Source organism: Oncorhynchus keta, chromosome 11, assembly GCF_023373465.1.
Source record: "Oncorhynchus keta strain PuntledgeMale-10-30-2019 chromosome 11, Oket_V2, whole genome shotgun sequence".
Taxonomy (NCBI): Eukaryota; Metazoa; Chordata; class Actinopteri; order Salmoniformes; family Salmonidae; genus Oncorhynchus; species Oncorhynchus keta.
The window spans coordinates 19356463-19382988 of record NC_068431.1 but is presented as its reverse complement, the minus strand read 5'-3'; the positions used below and the strand labels follow the sequence as shown (position 1 = coordinate 19382988).

The following is a 26526-nucleotide window of genomic DNA, read 5'->3' as shown; positions in this document are numbered from 1 at the left end:
GAACGTGGTACCTTCGGGCATTTGGAAATGGCTCCCAAGGATGAACCAGACTTGTGGATGCCGACAATTTTTTTCCTAAGGTCTTGGCTGATTTATTTTCATTTTCCCTTGAGGTCAAGCAAAGAGGCACTGAGTTTGAAGGTAGGCTTTGAAATACATCCTCAGGTACACCTCCAATTGACTCAAATTATGTAAATTAGCCTATCAGAAGTTTCTAAAGCCATGAAATAATTTTCTGGTATTTTCCAAGCTGTTTAAAGGCATAGTCAACTTAGTGTATGTAAGTTTCTGACCCACTGGAATTGTGATACAGTGGATGATAAGTGAAACAATCTGTCTGTAAACAATTGTTGGAAAAATGACTTGTGTCATGCACAAAGTAGATGTCCTGACCGACTTGCCAAAACTATAGTTTGTTAACAAGAAGTTTGTGGAGTGGTTGAAAAACAAGTTTTAATGACTCCAACCTAAGTGTACGTAAACTTCCGACTTGAACTGTATGTACGTTATGGTGTACTGTATGGAGTCAGGTCACCTTTTGACAGTGAAGTGGATACGGTTGCTCTGCTCAAGGATCTTCATTAAGGTCTTGGTGTCGTACTCGGCAGGTTTCCTCAGGGCGATCCCCTCAGGCAGGCCGTGGGCCACCACAGAGCTGGGGTCCTTCAGGATCCACTCATAAGGCACAGGGACCAGGCTACTCTTCCCAACGGCCTCGCCTGGCAAATCATCACATACATACAGCATCAAATGACTAATGAAGGTAGAAATGTATGTATGTAGACACTGTAAAAATCAACATTCAATCACATCTGAAATTTGATTTCAGTTATGAGAAGGTTGAAATTAGAATGTTAAATGAGAAATTAGAAAGAATTCAAATGGTGCAGACCTATACAAATTATATTTGTTCTGTGCTGTATTTTGAAGCCCTTACTGTAAAGCACACTGAATACTTCTTCCACCATTTTTCTCAAGACAAAGATGTTAGATTGGGCATCTGTTGAGGCCCTCTGTTTGCCGTGCCCGCCCTCTTTGCCAAACTTGCATGATTCATTTTCCTGGACATTGACATGGGCATTCACTGTGGTCAGCCCTTGTAGACAGGGCATCTCTGAAAAAGAGTCAAGCATGAGAAACTGAAGGGATTATATTTCTACTTTTCACCCTGTAAGTTTCACACTATGAAGGTCTATTCTGGATCTCACTTGCTTTAGAAGAAGTAATGCTCTGGATAAGAGCATCTAAAAAAATTTTTTTTTTTTTTAAACTAAAGCTCATCTTACTTATTTAATTGAAAACCTTAATAGACTCAGATAAAAAAAAACTGTTCAACTCGAAGACAACAGTAGGATCTGTGAGCAAAATGTAGTTGCAATTTTGATCCAAGTGAAAAATCTAACCTAATCGTTAACCTGATTCACCTTTTTTTGCCCACTACACAGGGAACACTCACTGCAAAACTTGTGGAAGTCTGTTTGTATTTCCCTCCGTGAGTTGAGGAAGACTCTTCCCTTCTCTGTTCCCACGGTGATCACGCTGTCCTCGTGCACGGTGACGCAAGCTACCTCGGCATTGAGCTTTGACATGGCTGTGCACTGGAACACAGGTTAAAGACAAGGTCATAGGTAATCCACCTAATGGTCAGTTAATAAAAACAAAGATTTGCTATGGCTACTGTGAAGCTCAGGGTACAGTTATCCATTAAACATTTAGCCTATCATCCTATACACAGGTTGGTTGTTTAGCAACAAAACCGTTGAGTGCGCAATTATGGGGCAAAACAGACTGGTCTGGCTTAGATTGTTGACAACATGTACACTATATTCTCCAATGTTTATTGAAAACATAAATAAATGTGCGAGTCGAAAAAAGCAAAATTAGCATGATACAAGCTGAATTAATTGGAAAAGGCTGTGAAAATAAAAAGCCCGGTACACACTCAGCGCTCCGTTGACATTTCAGAGATACGCTTTGTTTTGGTGAGAAATCTCCCCAAAAAATAACAGGAATTTCAAATGAATATGAAAAGCTCATACTAAAATATCTTAAAATTGATAGCCATCTTATCGATATTGTTTTATATCCTGCGGATTCGAGAAGAGAGATGACGAGTTCAACAGGAATGTCAACCTGTCAGGTTGTAGCCTTAATTCTTACACAGAATCTTTTTACCACTTTTTTTTCTCTGGCCTCCATTCATTTAAGTCACCCTAATTCTGGTCATCCTACAAGGGTAAAAACTCCAGTTTTACCTATTGGTCAAAATATGTGTTTTTGAAAAACAAGATAAAACTAGCTGAAATTAGCCATCTACGATTCCCCACATTGCAGCTTCTTGTCATTGTTGCTAGCTATCTGGCCATTCAGAATCACAACAACACAAAGACTTCTGCCCATTGAAGCATGCAAATCGTTTTCGTGACGTTGTCAGCTAACCCATCTATTCAATTACTCTTCTTCCGGCTTCATCAGTGGTTCACTTCACAATGTTTTCTAAGGTCAATTTATTTTTGTAAAGAGTCATCGAAATAAGACGTCATCAAAATAAGACTGACTAATCAGTCTTTCATGTGGTTTTCCATGGTCAGATTAATAATGTGTGTGTGTGTGTGTGTGTGTGTGAGACTGGTCATACCACTGAGTCCAACGCAGACACTAGGCTGGTGAGGATCTCCTGTCTGGCTGACACCTGTGGGACCCGCAGCTCAGCCCGGGAGTTAGTTCTTATCCCATCACATCCTGACTTCCTCATCTGCGCCATTCCTCCACTTAGGGGACACAAAACAGAGAGCAAAGTTGAGAAATCAAGAAGATGAACCGAAACGGTCATTTGTGTGTGTCTGTGTAAATTCAATAAATGTGTATGGTGTCTCATCTGCATTCCACCAGTCACTTCTGGGAGTAGGGTGAAGTTGTCCCCTGACATTGATCTTGGGTCAGTTTTGCATTTTCCACACTGATGGTTAAGGTAAAGATTGGGGAGGGGAAACTTCACCCTGGAGCTTGGTCTGAGTATGACAACAAGGAGGATGTGTATACGTGGTCAAAGTAAATTGGTTATGCTTGATAGACAAAGGCATGTCCTGCCATTTAAGATAGCTAAAGCCTACAAATGAATGAGCAGTAACCAAATGCACATGACATTGATCTGGAGGGAATAAGGTGTCACTCTGCCATGCATTGCTTCAATAAAACAACAAGTAACCAATTTGGTATGATTCTGACAACATGGTCAGGCTGCATTTTGAATTGTGATGAAACATGGCAGTTGGAGGGGGGGAAGGGATGTCGTTGGGTTGGAGGGGGGAGGTTTCTTCTCATTAAGAGGCTTTAAAAGTGACGGTAATACCCTGCATGTTATGCTAATGCCCAAATCCGTCACACACGTGAAAGTACCTAATTACGATAAGCCTTTGTCAGCCAATTAAAGCTAGCTCAGATTATTTATTTGAATCCCTTCATCCTTAACTTGCTCTCCTTAGACGGTACTCTTGGCAAAGAAATTATGTTTGCCCCCCCATTGGGCCTAATTTCAATGTAACTTGGAAATGGATGGCCGAGTAGGAGCAAACTCGTAATTAGTCTATTTGCAGGGGAGTAACCTAACATTTTCATCACAAACATGTCAGCTGGCCACTACACACTCTGTGTCAAGACAAAGTCAAGGAAAGATAGGGTAAATAGAAGAGGGCTGGAAAGAGTGGGGCATAAAAATAATAAAATCGCAATCCTAATTCCAGGCCCTGCGTTCTCATGGCAACTGCAATCCGTCTCCTTGGAAACTAATCTCGAGGCATTTGAACAATGCAGCTCTGGCCTTTAATCTCTTCAGACACTGGGAGCTATTATCCTAGCCTCCGGGCAACCCCAAACCACAGATTCAACACTGGGGGAGGACATAGAGAGAGAGAGATAGCCTCAGCTGCACCAATATGCCTGTCTGAAATCGGCATCCCTTGAGCCCACAGCAAACATGAACCCCCTCCATCTATTTCGGTGGCGTAATCGTTTGTCTCTTCCACTCGTTATCTTTAGGGCAAAAGAGGCACGAAAAATGAGAGAAGGGGGCACCGTCATTTTGTTCGCAGCCAGAGAAAGCCACCGCTAGTGAACTTAAATGATGTCTTTTGTGGCTGGCAGAGTTTAGGATACTTCAAATGCAATGTCACTCAGTCACAAGCACAAATGTCAAAACAAAGAGCATAGACAATGACAAAAGCCACTGATGTTGATATGTTCATATTGACAAATGCAAATGAACGAATATGGTTCCAGTTCCAATTTAGCTACTGGAAGTCAACACAAATAACCTATTTGTGTACTACTCCTTTCACAGAACAGCACAAACTGGCCCTGACCAGGAAGAGTGGGAGACCCCGGTGCACAACTGAGCAAGAGGACAAGTACATTAGAGTGTCTAGTTTGAGAAACAGATGCCTCACAAGTCCTCAACTGGCAGCTTCATTAAATAGTACCAGAAAAACACCAGACTCAACGTCAACAGTGAAGAGGCGACTCCGGGGTGCTGGACATTAACAATGTCTACACTGTATTTCTGATCAATTTGATGTTATTTTAATGGTCTTTTTTTTTAGCTTTTCTTTAAAAAACAAGGACATTTCTAAGTACCACAAACTTTTGAACGGAAGCGTGTGTGTGCGTGTGTGTGTGTGTGTGAGTGTGTATATATATATGAACTCAGCAAAAAAAGAAACATCCTCTCAATGTCAACTGCGTTTATTTGAAGCAAACTTAACATGTGCAAATATTTGTATGAACATAAGATTCAACAACTGAGACATAAACTGAGAAAGTTCCACAGACATGTGACTAACGGAAATTGAATAATATGTCTCTGAACAACGGGGGGGTCAAAAACAAAAGCAACAGTCAGTATCTGGTGTGGCCACCAGCTGCATTAAGTACGGAAGTGCATCTCCTCCTCATGGACTGCACCAGATTTGCCAGTTCTTGCTGTGAGATGTTACCCCACTCTTCCACCAAGGCACCTGCAAGTTCCCAGACAATTCTGGGGGGGGATGGCCCTCACTCTCCGATCCAACAGGTCTCAGACGAGCTCAATGGGATTGAGATCTGGGCTCTTCGCTGGCCATGGCAGAACACTGACATTCCTGTCTTGCAGGAATTCACGCACGGAATGAGCAGTATGGCTGGTGGCATTGTCATGCTGGAGGGTCATGTCAGGATGAGCCAGTAGGAAGGGTACCACATGAGGGAGGAGGATGTCTTCCCTGTAACGCACAGCGTTGAGATTGCCTGCAATGACAACAGGCTCAGTCCGATGATGCTGTGACACACAGCCTCAGACCATGACAGACCGTCCACCTCCAAATTGATCCCGCTCCAGAGTACAGGCCTTGGTGTAACGCTTATTCCTCAGACGAAAAACGCGAATCCGACCATCACCCCTGGTGAGACAAAACCGCGACTTGTCAGTGAAGAGCACTTTTTGCTAGTCATGTCTGGTCCAGCGACGGTGGGGTTGTGCCCATAGGCGACGTTGTTGCCGGTGATGTCTGGTGAGGACCTGCCTTACAACAGGCCTACAAGCCCTCAGTCCAGCCTATCTCAGCCTATTGCAGACAGTCTGAGCACTGATGGAGGGATTGTGCATTTCTGGTGTAACTCGGGCAGTTGTTGCCATCCTGTACCTGTCCCACAGGTGTGATGTCCGGATGTACCGATCCTGTGCAGGTGTTGTTACACGTGGTCTGCCACTGCGAGGACAATCAGCTGTCCATCCTGTCTCCCTGTAGCTCTGTCTTAGGTATCTCACAGTACGGACATTGCAATTTATTGCCCTGGCCACATCTGCATTCCGCATGCCTTCTTGCAGCATGCCTAAGGCACGTTCATGCAGATGAGCAGGGACCCTGGGCATCTTTCTTTTAGTGTTTTTCAGAGTCAGTAGAAAGGCCTCTTTAGTGTCCTAAGTTTTCATAACTGTGACCTTAATTGCCTACCGTCTGTAAGCTGTTAGTGTCTTAACGAGCGTTCCACAGATGCATGTTCATTAATTGTTTATGGTTCATTGAATAAGCATGGGAAACAGTGTTTAAACCCTTTACAATGAAGATCTGTGAAGCTATTTGCATTTTTACTAATTATCTTTGAAAGACAGGGTCCTGAGAAAGGGGCATTTCTTTTTTTGCTGAGTTTATTTTATATACACACACACACAAAAAAAAACATAGCAAACTTTGACTACTGGCAAGGTTAAAACAAATATATTAAACTGGTTGCAATATTAGCTTATTTCTCTACTTACGGCCAGTAATTTCAGACTGTAGGCTAAACATAGACCTAAAATGTAATGATACCAACAGGCTACAGTACTTAAAATGTGTTGCCTGTTCCTTAATTGTAAAATTAACTAGCCTAGACCTAAGAAACAAAAGGAACAGTATAGCTACACTTCAGAACACTTCCCTGGTATGTGAGTACACCCTGATCTTAAAATGATACAACTCTGCTCTGGCTGCCATCCTTAAATGCTCCAGCTAATGACATCCTAAATCCTAACTCATTTGAGTCTCCCCTGAGGAAACCGGCAATGTTATTTGCTTCATGCCATGCAAACCTCTCCAGGCTGCAGGGGGCAGAGCTTATCCTTTACTTGTTGAATAATTGCCCAAGCAGTATTTAGCCAGAGATATTAGGCTACAATGTTCTCAGAAGAAGGGGTATCGTGGTTTTCTGATCTAATTTTGCACCAAGAGGCTTGTGGTATTCGCTGCCATTTATGCACAATACGTTGCAAATTCCCCTTAAAAACGGTCACAGATATTTTGAAGACCACAACTGCATCTACAGTCGTGGCCAAAAGTTTTGAGAATGACACAAATACTAATTTCCACAAATATATTTTTTCATATTTTTGTCAGATGTTACTATAAAGAAGTATAATTACAAGCATTTCATAAGTGTTAAAGGCTTTTATTGACAATTACATGAGGTTGATGCAAAGAGTCAATATTTGCAGTGTTGACTCTTCTTTTTCAAGACCTCAGCAATCTGCCCTGGCATGCTGTCAATTAACTTTTGGGCCACATATTGACTGATGGCAGCCCATTCTTACATGATCAATGCTTGGTTTGTCAGAATTTGTGGGTTTTTGTTTGTCCACCCGCCTCTTGAGGATTGATCACAAGTTCTCAATGGGATTAAGGTCTGGGGAGTTTCCTGGCCATGGACCCAAAATATCGAGGGTTTGTTCCCCAAGCCACTTCGTTTTCACTTTTGCCTTATGGCAAGGTGCTCCATCATACTGGAAAAAGCATTGTTAGTCACCAAACTGTTTCTGGATGGTTGGGAGAATTTGCTCTCGGACGATGTGTTGGTACCATTCTTTATTCATGACTGTGTTCTTAGGCAAAATTGTGAGTGAGCCCACTCCCTTGGCTGAGAAGCAACCCCACACATGAATGGTCTCAGGATGCTTTACTGTTGGCACGACACAGGACTGATGCTAGTGCTCACCTTGTCTTCTCCGGACAAGCTTTTTTCCAGATGCCCCAAACCATCAGAAAGGGGATTCATCAGAGAAAATGACTTTACCCCAGACCTCAGCAGTCCAATCCCTGTACCTTTTGCATAATATCAGTCTGTCCCTGATGTTTTTCCTGGAGAGAAGTGGCTACTTTGCTGCCCTTCTTGACACCAGGCCATCCTCCAAAAGTCTTCGCCTCACTGTGCGTGCAAATGCACTCACACCTGCCTGCTGCCATTCCTGAGCAAGCTCTGTACTGGCTGAATCAACTTTAGGAGACGGTCCTGGCGCTTGCTGGACTTTCTTGGGCGCCCTGAAGCCTTCTTCACAACAATTGAACCGCTGTTGAATTAGGTGCAATCTTACTGGCAGCAATATCCTTGCCTGTGAAGCCCTTTTTGTGCAAAGCAATGATGATGGCATGTGTTTCCTTCCAGGTAACCATGGTTGACAGAGGAAGAACAAGCACCACCCGCCTTTTGAAGCTTCCAGTCTGTTATTCGAACTCAATCAGCATGACAGAGTGATCTCCAGCCTTGTCGTCATCAACACTCGCACCTGTGTTAACGAGATAATCACTGACATGATGTCAGCTGGTCCTTTTGTGGCCGGGCTGAAATGCAGTGGAAATGTTTTTGGGGGATTCAGTTCATTTGCATGGCAAAGAGGGACTTTGCAATTAATTGCAATTCATTGGATAACTCCTCATAACATTCTGGAGTATATGCAAATTGCCATCATACAAACTGAGTCAGCAGACTATGTGAAAATTAATATTTGTGTCAGTCACAAAACTTTTGGCCATGACTATACAGTTGAAGTCGGAGGTTTACATACACCTTAGCCAAATATATTTAAACAGTTTTCTTTTTACAATTCCTGACATTTAGCAAAAAGTCCCTGTCTTAGGTGAGTTAGGATCACCACTTTATTTTAAGAATGTGAAATGTCAGAATAATAGTAGAGAGAATGATTTATTTCAGCTTTTATTTATTTCATCACATTCCCAGTGGGTCAGAAATGTACATACACTCAATTAGTATTTGGTAGCATTGCCTTTAAATTGTTGAACTTTGGTCAAATGTTTCAGGTAGCCTTCCACAAGCTTCCCACAATAAGTTGAGTGAATTTTGGCCCATTTCTCCTCACAGAGCTGGTGTAACTGAGTCAGGTTTGTAGGCCTCCTTGCTTGCACATGCTTTTTCAGTTCTGCTCCCAAATGTTCTATAGGATTAAGGTCGAGGCTTTGTGATGGCCAATCCAATACCTTGACTTTGTTGTCCTTAAGCCATTTTGCCACAACTTTGGAAGTATGCTTGGAGTCATTGTTCATTTGGAAGACCCATTTGCGACCAAGCTTTAACTTCCTAACTGATGTCTTGAGATGTGCTTCAATATATCCACATAATTTTCCTACCTCATGATGCCATCGATTTTGTGCAAAGCACCCCCACAACATGATGCTTCCACCCCCGTGCTTCACGGTTGGGATGTTGTTCTTCAGCTCAAAAGCCTCACCCTTTTTCCTCCAAACATAACGATTGTCGTTATGGCCAAACGGTTCTATTTTTGTTTCATCAGACCAGAGGACATTTCTCCAAAAAGTACAATCTTTGTCCCCATGTGCAGTTGCAAAACGTAGTCTGGCTTTTGTTTGGCAGTTTTGGAGCAGAGGCTTCTTCCTTGCTGAGTGGCCTTTCAGGTTATGCCGATATAGGACTCGTTTTACTGTGAATATAGAAACTTTTGTACCTGTTTCCGCCAACATCTTCACAAGGTCCTTTGCTGTTATTCTGGGATTGATTTGCACTTTTCACACCAAAGTACATTCATCTCTAGGAGACAGAATGCGCCTCCTTCCTGAGTGGTATGACGGCTGCATGGTCCCATGTTGTTTATACATGCGTACTACTATTTGTACAGATGAACGTGAACCAATCTTGTGGAGGTCTACAATTTTTTTTCTGAGGTCTTGGCTGATTTCTTTTAATTTTCCCATGAGGTCAAGCAAAGAGGCAGAGTTTGAAGGTAGGCCTTGAATTGCATCCACAGGTACACCTCCAATTGACTCAAATTATGTCAATTAGCCTATCAGAAGCTTCTAAAGCCATGACATAATTTTCTGGTATTTTCCAAGCTGTTTAAAAGCACAGTCAACTTAGTGTATGTAGGTTTCTGACCCACTGGAATTGTGATACAGTGAATGAAGTGAAACAATCTGTCTGTAAACAATTTTTGGAAAAATGACTTGTGTCATACACAAAGTAGATGTACTAACTGACTTGCCAAATCTATAGTTTGTTAACAAGAAATGTGTGAAGTGGTTGAAAAACGAGTTTTAATGACTCCAACCTAAGGGTACGTAAACTTCCGACTTCAACTGTAAATCGTTAGACTCAGTGTTGATCATTGACTTTTAATTGTACTGAACTCTGGGCATGCCAGGAATAATCCCTGAGGCTGTATATGCCTACTAAGTTTTATACACGCATCAACTAGGCTATTATGCCTGTTGTGGGCTAGGCCGAGCCATGAGAACATGTCCTCTGGTTGGGAGATCCAGCTAGTTCTGAAATAGTTCAACTACATGGAACGGCTTCAAACCTCTTCTCTGGGACCCCCAGCCGTTCCATGTAGTTTAACTATTCCAGAACTAGCGCGCTTGATTAAATTTATCAACTAGACTAATCATCAAGCCCTTAAATACTTGAGTCTCCCCTGACAAAGCCAGCACTGTTATTTTCTTCATGCTAAGCAAACCTCTCCAGGCTACAGAGCTTATCCTTTACTTGTTGAATAATTGCCAAAGCAGTATTTAGCCAGAGATAATAGGCTACAATGTTCTCAGAAGAAGGGGTATCATGGTTTTCTGAGCTGATTTTGCACTAAGAGGCTTGTGGTGCTTGCTGCCATTGATACACAATACTTTGCTAATATCCCTTAAAAAGCCATTCCGGTCACAGACCTTTTGAAGACCACAACTCCATCTAAATTGTTGGGCTCGGTGCTGATCATTGACTTTTAATTGTATTGACCTCTGGGCATGCCAGGCATGATCCCAGAGGTTGTAGGCCTACTTAGCTGTATACATACATCAACTAGGCTATTATGCCTGCGTTGTGGGATAGGCAGAGCCATGAGAACATCTCCTCTGGTTGGGAGATCCAACTAGTTCTGGAATAGTTCAACTACATGGAACGACTGGAGGTCCCCGTGGAAAGGTTTGAAGCCGTTCAATGTAGTTTAACTATTGCAGCAGTACCTGAGGATAGGTTTTTTAAAAGGCTGACCTAGAGCCTAGACATAGCCAGGGGTGTCAAACTCATTCCACGGAGGGCAGTGTCTGTGGGACTTGGGGTTTTCCTTTCAATTAAGACCTAAACAACTAGGTGAGGGGAGTTCCTTCCTAATTAGTGACCTTAATTAATCAATCAAGTACAAGGGTGGAATGAAAACCCACAACCACGTGTCAATCTAGATAAATGACAGCAAGTACACCTGCAATTCAGCTAGCTAGGGAAAACATCAGGTGAAATAAAATATTGGGATCATTCAAAAATAGGAAAGATAAAGTCCTAATAATTGAAATGGACCTGTGGCTTTCACGAAATACGTTTAAAATCAGTTACTTTGTGGCAGAGTTTAGGCTAATTATTGGAAGTGACAACCTGTCACGGGGTGAAGATCTATCCAAAACTGTTTGTCCAGAAGATATTCTGGGTTGAAATGTCCTTATGCCCATATTTGCAATTGCACCTTAGGGTACTTCAACTGTATTGAAATGGTTTAAAAACGTGCTTCAATCCAGGAATAGGAGGTGATGTTGTACTCCTAATAATCCAACAACAATTTACGGCAAATGGAGAAGATTGAAATAGGGCTAGTTTTCATTTTCATTTCATACCATTCCACTTGAAGTTCAGAGGTTCACATATGGACATATGGTTGTTTTCTACTAGAAGAGTATACTCTCTAGTCAGTGTTTTTACTAGTGAGAATCAGTGAAAATTTACTGCATTTAAAAAATATATATTAAATGTTGAAGTCTCTCGTTAAATCAGTGAGTGGCCAGCTCCCATGGGGGGGAAAAACAAAGAAATAAAAGGCACAAGATCCACAAAAATGCTATTTTTATTTTAGCGAGCAATTTTAATTGTATTTGTTCAAGCTCCTAGCTAGCTACCTTCCTATCACCTAACGTTACTGGAGAATGAGTAGACTATATGGAGTTACCGCTTGAAACATTTACTGAGACAGCATGGGGATTGGCTACTGTAGCTAGCTGCCTTTACACACGTCTCAGGTAATGTCAGAAGACCTTGCATGCATTAGGATGTGGCTTTTAGGTAAACTGCATGTGAAGCTTGTTTCAGGTGAGCTTCAGTGATATGTTCATGACATGAAAATCAGCTACACGCCCAACTCCAGATTAGCTAGCTACATTCATTGGGGAGATTTGGATCCTGACTGTGTAGCTAACTAGCCAATGTTACAGAAAAGTAGAACGCAAGAGTCACGTTAGCTAGCTAAATGGGACCGGGAAGACCAAACCACAGATTAAATAAATATATTTGACAAAATTGAGCAAGACAGTTGTGAAAGCGTTTTTCAACCAACAATGAATGTGGTCTGGCTAACTACCGTTAGCTGGCTTGGTAATATTGACATGATTGAACAAAACGTTTGCTGCTGAATAATTTAATTAACTAGTTACTGTAGCTAACTAAACTAGCAAGCTACCACCAAAGTAAAATGGTTGACATGCTATTGAATAAGGTCTTAATATATCCTCAAACTGTAATGTGCCATCTGCAGGCAACAAAAACACGACCGGAGGGCTGGCTAGCTATATTATCTAGCTAGCTTTCTTTCTTGATAATGTTGGCTATCAAGATAGCTACATTTATCCGTCGATGCGCACGCCAAAACAAGACTTCTCGTATCAGTGTGCAGAATTTAGTTGCAGTTGGCTCGCTGTGAATATAACGCTGTAACGTTACACCGTTTAGCTAGCTACAGAAATGTAAATTAGCTCATACCATTTATTTGCATCTAGCTAGATATATAACTAAATATAGCGACGAATTAGCTAGCTAGCCACAATAACGGGTTAGCTAACTGGCCCATCTCCTCCCCCAGAATTATAATCTGTAATTTCACAATTTGTACAGTCAAAGTCACGTGCTCACAAAACACGGTTTTATGTTCGAAGTTAATAAATATTACAATAGCATGAGGCATACCTTACCAAAAACAACGTTTAAATGTCGTTATGCTGTCAATCCCGTAATAGGGTTATTCCCCGTTTAATCCAACCGCAACTGTAGAATTCCCATCTAAAATGTAGCATTATCGTGTTTTCGAAACCTTGTGATCTGAAGCATTATGGCACAAAATCGCTTGCAAAACGTTATCGCCGAGATTATTTGTCCATTTTCCCCGTTTCTCTCTCTTTTCTTTAACAGTGGAGTATGTCCCCTTTCCCCTTTGTTCTGTAATCCAGTAAAATTGAAAGTCATTCGCCTCCGCTAATCCCAGCCCAACTCAACAACAGCATCTATTGGCTGTAATTTACATATAGGATTAAGCAACCTCTGGGAAACCATGGGGGGGAACTACCTCAATGGGGGAAACTCGTCCGGAGAAGGACGTGATGCGACAAAAACAAACAGGATATTTCACTTTTCAGATTTAAACCTCTGGTAAAAACAAATATACCAGTCAGCAACATTTTACTCAATAGCCTTACAAAACATTTAGACTAGACTGCACCGAAATTACTATTAACACGAATTGACTAATATAATCATATTTATTATAGCGGACAATGCATTAATTGACAGGTTAATAATGTCGGTGAATTATTGGTATTGACTCTACAATAGTGAAAAAGGGAACACTTAAATAATGCATTAGGATAGCAATACAATACCTCTGTATGATATCAAGAGTTTAATTGTGAACTATTTTGGTCAGCCACCTGAGCAGTGCCATAACTGTCCCTATGCATGTGATCCTGCTCGCTTTATTGGTTACATTGGCCAAGTACATAAATCATGAATAGCAGTTTACTTTGCCCCTAGTGTTCGAGAGCAGTATTTTACTCTCAGGTCCCACTTGTAGAAATACATTTCTGGAAACCTTCAAACCATTTGTTGCTACACTTTTTTCACCCCCTCACTTCACAGCCTGTACTTTGGAAAATGTTCCATGAATGATATCCATCACTTCCACAAGTGAGCCAAATTGTTTACACAGTCAGCAGTGGGAGTTTAGTGTTTGGTGTGGGCTAATGTGCATGTGCAACAGTATTTATTCGTGAGTGATTGTACTTAAAGGTTAATAAGTGTTCAATAAAGGCATAACAAAACTTCAGAAAAGACCATCAAATGTCCACTTGAAATAAAACACCACAATCCTTTTCCCACATTGTTAATATTTAATGACTCAATCTCAGAAATCATTACAGCAATAAAGGGTATGAAGTGTTTCCCATCTGAAAAAAAGGCAATATACATTTTCCAATGACAGTTTGTAGCTTCAGTTTCGCTGAGCGAGGGCCAGCCCAACACTTTGTCCAAGCAATGTCAATCCCAAGTCTTACATTCCACATTACTCACATCAAGATAATGTTCTCCCAAAGACAGCATGCAATTTGAAATGCACTATTCCCTATATTGTGCACTACTTTTGACCAGTGCCAAAAAGTAGTGCACTATATAGGGAATAGGGTGCCATTTGAGACAGACAGAATGTCAACCAATATCCCGTAAATACAGTAATGGACTACACTTAGTATTTCCCTGTTGGCTTGTTAAATGATATCATTTGGAAGACCATAATGTATCAATTCTGCACGTTATGATTAGGATTTGTTTAAACGTCATCCAGATGTGTGTTCTTCAACCAAGGAAGGAAGCAGTTACAGTAGGGCTGTGTCATAAATAGCACTATATTTCACTACTTTTGACCAGGGTCCATAGGGCTCTAGTCAGAAGTAGTGCACTATATTGGGAACAGGGTGCCATTTGGGATACATGTTAGAACATTCCATTGTTTGGATTGTGCTCCAAACAGCCCTTGAGTGGCCTACTCTAATCAAAGGACAAAGTGATCCCATGGCATGGTCACATGTCTTTAGATAAATGATCAACAATAAGAAGTTAATACTGGTATTTTTTAAAACCCCTGTTTACGGAAACACTACAAAGTGGTACGGTTTCCCACTATCTAGTGAAGCCATAGTGAAATTAATGGATAACTCAGTTCAAATTAGTAAACCATTAAACTGATAGCTATTTGATGCAAATACGGCGCTAAATTGGATTGGTTCAGTTGGCTAAATACACGTTTACAGTATGCACAATTCTGATAATGCAGCTATTTCACAACATCAGCCAAAATCCAGCAGCATAATCGTTTCATTCACGTTCGCTACAGAGCAAGAGGAGGAGCTTGAGAGAAATTGTTCTGAACGTAACTGGCCAAGTCAAATCAGCTACAGTACTTTAAGAAGGTTCAAAAGCAGTGTGGCAAATAAATAACAAAAAGTGGTGGATTGAGGCCAAATTCTTCTTCTTTGCTTTCAATCAGACACCAGAGTCATTCCATTCTCTGGAGTCACAATTAGTAATTCACAAAATAGTTTCTCATGAGTTGTAGGGTCATGATCTTTAATAAACTTCCATAAAAGGTTCTCCCATGTCCAATACCATCCTTGGAGGTAGTCTGCAGGGTAGGTATCAGTTTACAAAGGTCGTACCGATTTATTCACCTCCATGTCCATTTTACAGTATCTTTGATCTGTCTTAAGATTGGCTAATGGGTGATTTTATTTTTTGCAACAGATTAAATGTACATATTGAGAGTCATTGTTTTGGTAGTCATTGTTTTGGTAGTAACTGTAAACAGAAAATGGCGTCTGGAGTCCAATGGAGTGCTAGTCCCAAGTCTTAACGTCGTAGTGACTTATTTTTCTTTTAAAATGTAGCTATGCATTTCCCCAATTCAAGATGGGCTCTTCTTCTCCTATATTAGTGTTGTTCCTGGGGAGGAAGCCATGAAGTTGAAGAAGAAAAAGTTCAAATAATCTATCAAATACATACTTCAGAATATTAATTTATGTCACAGATGAAATGGAGATTCTCTATTGAGCATGCTTTTAAGTCTAGAATGTGTAGGCAACCCTGTTCCTGGAGTGCCGCAGGATTTTGTTCCAATTAGGCACCACACCTGACCAACTGAGCTAATTGATCAGTTCAGTGATGGTCTAAATTCAACGCACCTGGTCTTCTAAATTCAACACACCTGTTCTTCTTAAATCCAAAACATGAAGTGCCTGCTGCACTCCAGGACCAGGGCTGCCTGCCCTTGGTCTAGAACTAGACTTTATCTGTGTTCGGTAAGCAAGCCATTAATGTTGTATTTATGTAACTCATTGTGGGAATGGCAATAAAGAATAAAAAAGTGCAGCATGCATTCGGTGCATCTCTAGACAGTGAGTTTATATTTAACTAATCTATGAAGCTAAGATACATTTAATTGATGTGACATAGAACATGCGTGATTGATATAGGAGGTGTGGTATATGGCCAATATACCACGGCTAAGGTCTTTTCTTATGTACGACGCAACATACCTGCTGGATACAGCCCTTAGCCGTGGTATATTGGCCATATAACACAAACCCCTGAGGTGCCTTATTGCTATTATAAACTATTACTAGCATAATTAGAACAGTAAACAAGTCATTCTGCATCATACCCGTGGTATATCTTCTGATATACCACAGCTTTCAGCTAATCAGCATCCAGAACCCAACCTATCCAGTTTATAATGATGAATTAATACCTACATCTTGAGTAAAGGAAGAATCCTGTTGATAAATCCCATTGGCTGAATTTGCACCACCATGCACCTGAAAGAGAATCATTAAAGAAAACAGCTTGTCAAGCTACTGGTGCATTTTACATTACTCAAACTCGTATATCCTGACTTTTGTATCAAACGACCTACGGTACCACTTTATATTAAAGGAATACTTCAGGATTTTGGCAATGACACCTTTTATCTACTTCCCCAAAATCAGATGAACTCGTGAATACCATTATGTCTGTGTCCAGTAAGAAAAAAGTTAGTTTCACGAGCCAATGCTAACTAGCGTCAGCACAATGACTGGAAGTCTGAGTATTTGAAATCAACTTTAAAAAAACGGAATCAAACTTTATTGGCCACATATGCCGAATACAACAAGTGTAGACTTTACTGTGAAATGTTTACTTACAAGCCATTAACCAACAGTGCAGTTCAAGAAGAAGAAAATATTTACCAAGTAGGCTAAAATAAAAATAAAATAAAAAGTAACAGCATCTGCTAGCGATTTCCAGTCATTGCGCTAGTGCTAGTTAGCAACTTCCTTGTCAAAGTCCCGAAGTATCTGTTAAAATATTACTAAAACCATGTATTTACGGATTTTACGTTTTAGTTACAAAAGGCAGGTACAGTGTAATTACAGTGTTGTTAGTTAGTACTTTATTACATGGTACATAGACTGATACCTGTTTGACGTAATGTTTTTCATTTGCTAATCAAACTCAGTTGCGGGGCCTGCACACACATTGCAGCAATTGCCAAAAACAGAATGCGACCTAACTGCTGGTAAGACTTATTGACTTCATTCATTTTTGCCAACACATGGCTAACCTTTGTTTAACCAGCTAAACAGCTGGTATTAGCGAAAATGTGTTTGGAGTTACCATTCTATCGAATAGGCTATGTTATAGTTTACACTTCCTCGTCCAATTTTCTAAAAATCTATCTACCAAATCTATTAATTTAAAAATGTTGATTACTTCTCCTTGCCATTCAATTGATAAGACATGTAAAACATCTATTTTTTGGTAATGTATGATGGGGTCCATGGGTTGCCGATTTGCCTGGGCAGGGATCCCTGTGCAAGAAAAGGTTGAAGACCCCTGAAGTCGACTCTTTTTCTAAATGGCCACTATGAACAAAATCAGTCCTGGGAAAGACAAAACAAGTACTAGCTAGAGTTGATCCTGGGCTTGTTTACCTGGGTCTTGTCTGGGTGCGTGCGCATGGCTTGCACCAGCTGGTCCACTTCCTGGTTGTGCTCCAGAGCTCCCCTCAGGGCCTCCTCAGTGCTCAGGAGCCGCTGGCGCAGACGGCTCACCTCCGAGTCCAGTGCCGATGGGTCCAGCATAGAGTAGCGCCGCTGGTCTGGGGACGAGCCCCTCTCCCTGCCCTGAGAACACACACATATCACGTGTAGGAATCAACTGGGTGTTCATTAGGCACCAAAATAAAGAAAATGGATTGAAACAGGAAGGGTCTACCTTGTCTTTTTAGTGTGCCCTAATCAACAACACTGTTTAGTTATTAAAGCCCTTCCTGGAAAAATGTGGAGGGTTATATCTATCATTGCTAGATCTGCCTTTAGTACAAATACAAGGAGCACATTGTTTTTTTTTTATCATATAGAATACAGACCAGAATGAAACAATAGCCATGTAGTGTATCCACTTTGAATATGAAACATGAAATTATTATAATCTTAATCAAGTAGACTTTTCTACTGCTAGACCAGCTTTCATGTGTGTGTGAACAGAAAACACAAAACTTTATTAGTGCACACAGGAGCAAAACGTTTTGCAGCGAATGTCACGCCCTGGTGGAAATATTATGTTTATTCTTCATTTTATTTTGGTCAGGCCAGGGTGTGACATGGGTTATTGTGGTGAGTTTTTGTCTTGGGGTTTTGTGGGGTGTCTACGTAGTCTATGGCTGCCTGAGGCGGTTCTCAGAGTCAGGTGATTATCGTTGTCTCTGATTGGGAACCATATTTAGGCAGCCATATTATTGGAGTGTTTCGTGGGTGATTGTTCCTGTCTTTGTGTTTGCACCAGATAGGGCTGTTTCGGTTTTCATTATTTCATTTAATTTATTTTGTAGTTTCTGCATGTATAGTTTTTCCTTCATTAAAATATATCATGAATCATCATCACGCTGCATTTTGTTCCAATCCTTGTTCCACCTCTTCGTCAGAGGAGGAGATAGGAGAGAGCCGTTACAGCGAGGAAAAAAAACGTTCCTCGCAGACTCGGTCTGTTTACTTTCATTTGGTTGCAAGTGAATAACCCTGGGTTGATGGACACATGATGTGCTTCAAGACGGGCGGAAACAATGTGATTGACATCTCCCAGAACCCCCTCCCTCTCACCAGCAGGAGCAGTTTGTCTCTCAGGGTCTTGATGTCATCCTGGAGTTTCTGCTCCTTCACCCTCCATTCCGCCTTGTGCACCTCTCGGCTCAGGTCTCGGTCCAGGCCAAGCGAGTGGCGAGGGGAGTCCAGCAGTAACACCCTCAGCTCGTTCAGACTTCTGAAACAAGAGGACGATACAGTAAAGAAAACCATTAAGATTTACCCTTGCCTTCCTGATTCAGGTCAGCCTGGTCCCAGACCTGATTGTGCTCTTGCCAACGCCAATGCTATCATTGGCATGACAGTTCCATAAGGAGTTGGCAAGAGAGCAGAAAGAGACTGGCACCCAGGCTAGATTAAGAGTTGTTTCATCATCAATGACCCAAACCTATCGACGATACAGGGAACATGCTTTATTGAGCTGTGCTAATAAAAGCGTATATATATATATATATACAGTACCAGTCAAACGTTTGGACAAACCTACCCATTCAAGGGGTTTTCTTTATTTTGACTATTTTCTACATTGTAGAATAATAGTGAAGACATATAAACTATGAAATAACATATGGAATCATGTAGTAACCAAAAAGTGTTAAACAAATGAAAGTATATTTTAGATTCTTCGAATTAGCCACCCTTTGCCTTGATGACAGCTTTGCACACTCTTGACATTCTCTCAACCAGCTTCACCTGGAATAGTTTTCCAACAGTCTTGAAGGAGTTCCTACATATGCTGAGCACTTGTTGGGTGCTTTTGCATTTGAGCCAATCAGTTGTGTTGTGACAAGCTAGGGTTGGTATACAGAAGATAGCCCTATTTGGTAAAAGACCAAGTCCATATTGGGCAAGAACAGCTGAAATAAGCAAAGAGAAACAACAGTCCATCATTACTTTAAGACATGAAGGTCAGTCAATGCCGATAATTAAGAACTTTGAGTGCAATCACAAAAACCAACAAGCGCTATGATGACACTGGCTCTCAAGGTAAACCCAGAGTTACCTCTGCTGCAGAGTACACGTTCATTAGAGTTACCAGCCTCAGGTTACACCCCAAATAAATGCTTCACGGAGTTCAAGTAACAGACACATCTCAACATCAACTGTTCAGAGGAGACTGCGTGAATCAGGCCTTCATGGTAGAATTGCTGTAAAGAAACCACTACTAAAGGACACCATTAATAAGAAGAGACTTGCTTGGGCCAAGAAACACAAGCAATGGACATTAGATCGGTGGAAATCTGTCCTTTGGTCTGGTGAGTCCAAATTTGAGATTGTTGGTTCCAACCGCCATGTCTTTGTAAGATACAGAGTAGGTGAATGGATGATCTCCGCATGTGTGGTTCCCGCCATGAAGCATGGAAGAGGAGATGTGATGTTGTTTTGCTGGTGACACTGTCAAGTGATTTATTTAGAATTCAAAGGCACACTTAACCAGCATGGCTACCACAGCATTCTGCAGCGATACGCCATCCCATCTGGTTTGTGCATTGGGGGACTGCAATTTTGTTTTTCAACAGAACAATAACCCAAAACACACCTCCAGACGGTGTAAGGGCAATTTTACCAAGAAGGAGAGTGATGGAGTGCTGCATCAGATGACCTGGCCTCCACAATCACCTGACCTCAATCCAATTGAGATGGTTTTGGATGAGTTGGACCGCAGAGTGAACGAAAAGCAGCCAACAAGGGCTCAGCATATGTGGGAACTCCTTGAAGACGGTTGGAAAAGCATTCCTCATGAAGCTGGTTGAGAGAATGCCAAGAGTGTGTAAAGCTGTCAAGGAAAAGGGTGGCTACTTTGAATAACCTAATTTGTTTCACACTTTTTTGGTTACTACATGATTCCATATGTGTTATTTCATAGTTTGGATGTCTTCACTACTATTCTACAATGTAGAAAATGGCATCAATTATGAAAAACCCTTGAATTAATAGGTGCATCCAAACTTTTGACTGGTACTGTATATACTGTATAACAAAAGTATATGGACATCCCTTCAAGTTAGTGGATTTGGCTATTTCAGGCACACATTTTGCTGACAGGTGTATAAAAATCGAGCACACAGCCATGCAATCTCCATAGACAAATATTGTAGAATGGTCTCGCTGAAGAGCTCAGTGACTATCAACGTTGCACCGTTATAGAATGCCACCTTTCCAACATGTCAGTTTGCTAAAATTTCTGCTCTGCTAGAGCTGCCCCAGTCTACAATAATTGCTGTTATTGTGAAGTGGAAACGTCTAGGAGCAACAACCGCTCAGCCGCAAAGTGGTAGGCCACACAAGTTCATAGAACGGGACTGCTGAAGTGTGTAGCACATAAAAATAGTCTGTCCTCGGTTCCAAACTACCTCTGGAAGCAATGTCAGCACAAGAACTGTTCGTCGGGAGCATCATGAAATGGGTTTCCATGGTAGAACAGCCACACACAAGCCATTGCCAAAGGTCGGCTGGAGTGGTGTAAAGCTCGCCGCCATTGGGCTCTGGAGCAGTGGAATCACGCTTCACCATCCGGCAGTCTGATGGACAAATCTGGGTTTGGCGGATGCCAGGAGAACACTACCTGTCCCAATGCATAATGTCAACTGTATAGTTGGGTGGAGGAGGAATAATGGTATGGGGCTGTTTTTCATGGTTCGGGCTAGGCCCCTTAGTCCATTGAAGGGAAATCTTAACACTACAGCAAATATATATTTTTTTATCCATGAAAGGCAGGTGACACGGTCAAATACTGCAAACTTAGGTGACTGAAGAGTCACTGAGGTACCTCATGTTGCGTTATTTTCTTTTTAATTCATTTTAGCTTATATTTCCAGCCCTAAATTTACTAAGTGCTGTGCGTAATCTCACTAAACACCTTAGAGTAACATAGGATTCTCAGCCATGACAATGCATTGATTTGAAGGCTAAAAAGGCATTTTGGCCCTACTTTTAATCAGGCTAATTATCTCCATTACCTTAACAGCTTTTATCCTAAGTAGGTTGATCCTCATAAAACAGATGTCTAGTGTACATCTAGTGACTGCATATCACAAAGAAGAGTTGCGACCGTTTCGTCAGTCTTTGAAAATGCAAGATTCTAGAAGGAAATTCTGTATATCTAAAGAGTGGGGGCAGTTTCACATGCTTTATCAAACATCTCATCTCCTGCAAAGGAATGTAAGTTCTCTTGTAGCAGTGGGTGGGCTGCTGTGAAAATTCTGCGCTGTGGTAGAAAATCAAGTGTTCTCTCTCTTTCTCTCTCTCTCTGTCAAATTACCTCTCCTTCTTCAGTAACTCCTGGCTAATGACGACCAGCTGTCCCGATGCATCATGGGACTTCTTGGTCATGGACTCAAGGTCGGCCTCCAGGCGCATCTTCTCCTTGACCAGGGTGTCAGCCTTCTTCTCACCTGAGCGAACTTTGCCCTCCAAGGCTGGTGGACCAAGACAGGTTGGAGAAGTTAAATGTTTAGTTTGAACCAAACAGTGCTGCAGTGTTGGAGCTTCAAATATGTATATTCCAAAACATATATGTATATTCAGTTGCCAGTCAGTGACATTTTTTTATAAAAGTTTCATAATTCAGGGATTGACATTTTTTAGATGCAATATGTTTGAGTGAACATTCAATCTCAGGCAACCAAATACTTACTATACATGTAGTTGATAAAGAGTGAATGTGTCATATTTGTCAAGACATTCATAGAGTGCAAAATATCATAAATAGAAGAGATTACATACGCACAGAGTAGGTTCTGGATATCAAATCATATTAAAGGGATGAAGGGGTAGTTTTGCGAGCCAATGCTAACTAGCGTTAGCACAATTACTGGAAGTCTGAGTATCTTGTGCATTGCCAAAATCCCACGGTATTCCTTTAACTAAAACTGCATTCAATGCTCCCATGGGAGTTTATTTGACAATGTTTGGACCACTCAAATCTTCATCAGTTGTAGCAGCATAATTTACCAGTTATCTGTGATTTGAGGGCATCAAACTGTGACGTGAGAGTGGAGACCTCTTTTTCTCTTTTGGTCAGGTTCTCCATAGTTTCTGAAAGAAACGTGAAACTACCATTGGTCAAAAACCTTGGAATCTAACTATGCAATGTCCTCAAAGTACAATCAAAAGCCTACAGAGGTCTGACATTTGAAATACTTTACTATAACACAGGTTTGTTTTAAGGGTCTTTAAAACCATTCTCATTTACATAAAAATATGTGTACAGTAACAACACAACTTAATTAACTAGGTTAACATTTACGATACCTTCGACATTCTGTTTTAGTTTAATCTTCTCCTCTGAGATGTCATTATTTTCTATAACCTGAGTGGGAGACAGAATGGAGAGTTAAAAAGCAAATCCATGACAACGCCGTGCTTCATTTGTTTATTGAGGGCAAAGATGTCGAAACACACAAGGAAGTAGAAATGCATGGATATCATGTGGAAGTGATATTATTTACTCATGTAAAGAGTGTTTCTAGAAAGTACTCTCTAATAATGACTGTGAAAAGTAGCTAGCATTAGATCACAATTTTATAGTTGGGTCAAAGGACTCTAATCTCATATGGACCACAGCATAGCATCTACAACTAATTTCTACCACAGCTATCCCCTGGAGGACTCACGTTGGCATCTTGTGGCATGTGGTGGTCATCCTGCACCGCCTGCAGTCGGTTCTCAGTCACCCTCAGCTTTTCCTCCAGGCTGTGGAGCTCGGCCCGACTCTGGGCCTCAGCTTTCTGCAGGGCCTCATAATCCACCATCTTCTTCTCAGCCAGCTCAAGGCGCTCCCGGAGCTCATCCTGGGCCCCGTCCTTCTCTCCCTTCTGCCTCTCCACCTCGCCCACCCTCAGCTGGGCCTTCTGGAGCTCCTCCCGGGCATCTCTCAGCTCCAGGGTCAGCTGGTTGTTTCTGGCCTCCGTCTGGGCCTGGTTCTTCCCGTTCTGGCTGCTCTCGCCCAGCTGGTCCTTGGCGTCCTGCAGGCGGGAGCGCAGATCCTCACGCTCCTTGGCCAGCACAGCCGCCTCGATCTCGTGTCTGGCCTTGAGGTTCTCCAGCTCCAACTGGTGCTCCATGCGCAGACTTTCCAGGGTGGTCCTCAGCTCCTGAGGGTCCTGCTCTTGGCCCTCGGCCGAGCCGTTCTGGCTGGATAGCGAGGTCTTCAGGTCCTCCAGAGAGCGCTGGTGGTCGTTGACCAGGGTGTCCAGCCTGACCTTGAGGAGAGGAGGGGATACACGATTATTAGTACTAAAAAGACACACCCATGCGCACACACACTGAGTAAAAGAGAGAAAAGCAGAGTGAGAGAGGCCAAATTGTTGATGTGAGAAAGATGAAAGATTACATTTTAATATAAAAATAAAAGAGAACAGTGCCTCTCACCTTCCAGTTGTCCATCATCTCCATGTTCTCTGTAGTGGCCTGCTGGACTCTCTGCTTCAAATCGATGATCTCCTGGCTCTGTCTGTCCACCGTGGCTTTTAGTCTGTTTGTCTCCTCCTGGCCCGCCACCACTGCCGCCTCGTACTTCTCCCTCAGCTGGCTGCTCTCCTTGTGGTGCTCCCGACCCGCTGTCAGGAGCTGCTCCCGGAGCAGGAAGGTCTCCGACTGGGCCACCGGCCCCTGGGTGGGGTACCCGTCCTCGGCCGTGTTGGGGTGAGAGTCGGGGTCCCTGAGCTGGACCTGGAGCTCCTCGATCTCGGCCTGCCTCAGGGCCAGCTCCTCCTCCAGCTGCATTACGTGGCTCTTCTCCTCAACTGTGCTTTGCTGTGGAGGGAGAGAGAGAAAGAGCACTTCGTTGCCGTAACATGGTTTGTCATTAACGAAACCGACATGGGTGTCTTTCCCGTAGCGTGGTGATGTCATTTCAGGATGACATCATTCAAGCATAAATCGTTTCGATAAAATGCTTGACTAGAGCATGCATGCCAAAGTAAAAGAGGCATATTGAGAATCATATGAGTGTACAAGCTGGGCCTGTAGAATACAGATGAAATTCCTTGGTTTCAGGAAATCCTTTGTTCGCAAAAAAACAAGTAGAGCTTTTAAATCAGCAAGTGCAATGCAACATATGAGATGAAGTTTGTAAGGAAAATGAAAGGGAAAGCAAGCCATTCTCTGCAGGTTTCTCACTCTACAAGCCAGGCAGAAGCACAAAGCCCATAGCAAACCCCAGACATAACACTACACATAGATAGGAAATCACTAGGAGCACACATAATAATTAAAGTGTGACATTTACAAACATCCAATTAAAATGTCTGAACTCCATGTTTGACCGAGCAGATCTGATGGCACGCAGTGCATAGTATGTTAATGTGGCCATTGAGAGAAACGCAACTCTACAGTTGATCGGTTTCTAGGAAAAGGAGTTATCAGAAAGTTCCCTAATAGCATTCAGACAATAATTAAGTCCAAGAAAAATGCAAGATTGAATGTGCAAGACCCATGTCGTCAACAATAGACAATTGAGAATCAAACAGTTTAGATAGCTTAGCAGATGAGCAGAGCCGAACGAAACGACGAGTCCATTTTGTTTCACCTTGGTTCTTTTATCCAACCTCAAGGGTGCCGCATCAAGTCTGCATCTTCCCTGTAGGTATAAGCAGTATATTTGTAGCTCTATTTAACATTCATGACACAACTGTGCTGTCTAAGTACCTAGCCTTGTGTCTCAACACAAAACGATTGTATAGTTATACACTCAGTAGCCAGTTTATTAGGTACACCCATTTACACTGTACAAAAAAATAAATGCAACATGTAAAGTGTTGGTTTCATGAGCTGAAATAAAATAGCCCAGAAATGTGTTGTGTACAAATTTGTATACATCCCTGTTATTGAGCATTTCTCCTTTGCCAAGTTAATCCATTCACAGGTGTGGCATATCAACAAGATTATTATATAGCATGATCATTACACAGGTGCACCTTGTGCTTGGGACAATAAAAGGCCACTCTAAAATGTGCAATTTTGTCACCCAACACAATGCCATAGATGTCTCAAGTCTTACAGGAGGATGTAATTGGCATTCTGACTGCAGGAATATCCACCAGAGCTGTTGCCAGAGAATTGAATGTTAATTTCTTTACCATAAGCCGCCTCCGTCAATTTGGAGAATTTGTTAGTAAATCAATTTTGGCAGGCCTCATAACCGCAGACCATGTGTAACCACGCAAGCCCAGTACCTCCACATCCGGCTTCTTCACCTGCGGGATCATCTGAGACTAGCCACCCGGACAGCTGATGAAACAGAGCAGTATTTCTGTCTGTAAAAAATCCCTTTTGGGAAAAACAAATTCTGATCGGCTGGGCCTGGCTCCCCAGTGGATGGGCCTAAGACCTCCCAGGCCCACCCATAGCTGCACCCCTGCCCAGTAATATGAAATCCATAGATTAGGGCCTAATAAATTTACTGATTTCCTTAAATTAAATAGTTGAAGTTGTTGCATTTATATTTTTGTTCAGTATAGTACTGGGTCGGACCCCCCTTTGCCTCCAGAACAGTCAGAATCCTTTGGGGCATGGAAACATTGCTCAATTGGTATCACTATTGCACCACTGCCACCAGTCTGTACTGTTGAAATCAGGCATGATGGGGCCATGGACTAATGCTGCTTACGCAAAATTCTGACTCTGCCATCAGCATGACGAACCGGGATTCGTCGGACCAGGCAATGTTTTTCCATTCCTCAATTGTCCAGTGTTGGTGATCACGTGCCCACTGGAGCCAATTCTTTTTATTTTAGGCTGATAGGAGTGGAACCCGGTGTGGTCATCTGCTGCAATAGCCCATTCGTGA

The 26526-nt window shown here is 42.0% G+C and overlaps 2 protein-coding genes across 10 annotated transcripts in view; both read right to left on the bottom strand.

Moving 5' to 3' along the window:
* Positions 1–13083, bottom strand: part of gtf2ird1 (GTF2I repeat domain containing 1) — a 46592-nt gene extending 33509 nt beyond the window's left edge. The window contains exons 1-5 of one of the 3 annotated variants that reach the window (XM_035779820.2): positions 12757–13083; positions 2639–2771; positions 1457–1598; positions 938–1114; positions 536–719 (exon numbers count right to left, since the gene is read on the bottom strand). In XM_035779820.2, coding sequence (XP_035635713.1) covers positions 536–719; positions 938–1114; positions 1457–1598; positions 2639–2764 — 629 coding nt within the window. In that variant the 5' untranslated portion in view covers positions 2765–2771; positions 12757–13083. Of the gene's footprint in view, positions 1–535; positions 720–937; positions 1140–1456; positions 1599–2638; positions 2772–12756 lie in introns of those variants that run through there. The other 2 variants (XM_035779819.2, XM_052529681.1) reach the window with 2 other exon arrangements.
* Positions 13084–13932: 849 nt separating this feature from the next.
* Positions 13933–26526, bottom strand: part of clip2 (CAP-GLY domain containing linker protein 2) — a 62570-nt gene continuing 49976 nt past the window's right edge. For 4 of the 7 annotated variants that reach the window (XM_035779813.2, XM_035779814.2, XM_035779817.2 and 1 more), the window contains 10 exons: positions 25267–25317; positions 24108–24491; positions 23351–23938; positions 22989–23046; positions 22689–22772; positions 21997–22153; positions 18753–18912; positions 17586–17777; positions 16368–16430; positions 13933–15558 (listed from right to left, as the gene is read on the bottom strand). In XM_035779813.2, the coding sequence (XP_035635706.1) occupies positions 15547–15558; positions 16368–16430; positions 17586–17777; positions 18753–18912; positions 21997–22153; positions 22689–22772; positions 22989–23046; positions 23351–23938; positions 24108–24491; positions 25267–25317 (1749 nt within the window). In that variant the 3' untranslated portion in view covers positions 13933–15546. The remainder of the gene's footprint in view (positions 15559–16367; positions 16431–17585; positions 17778–18752; positions 18913–21996; positions 22154–22688; positions 22773–22988; positions 23047–23350; positions 23939–24107; positions 24492–25266; positions 25318–26526) is intronic. The other 3 variants (XM_035779815.2, XM_035779816.2, XM_035779818.2) reach the window with 1 other exon arrangement.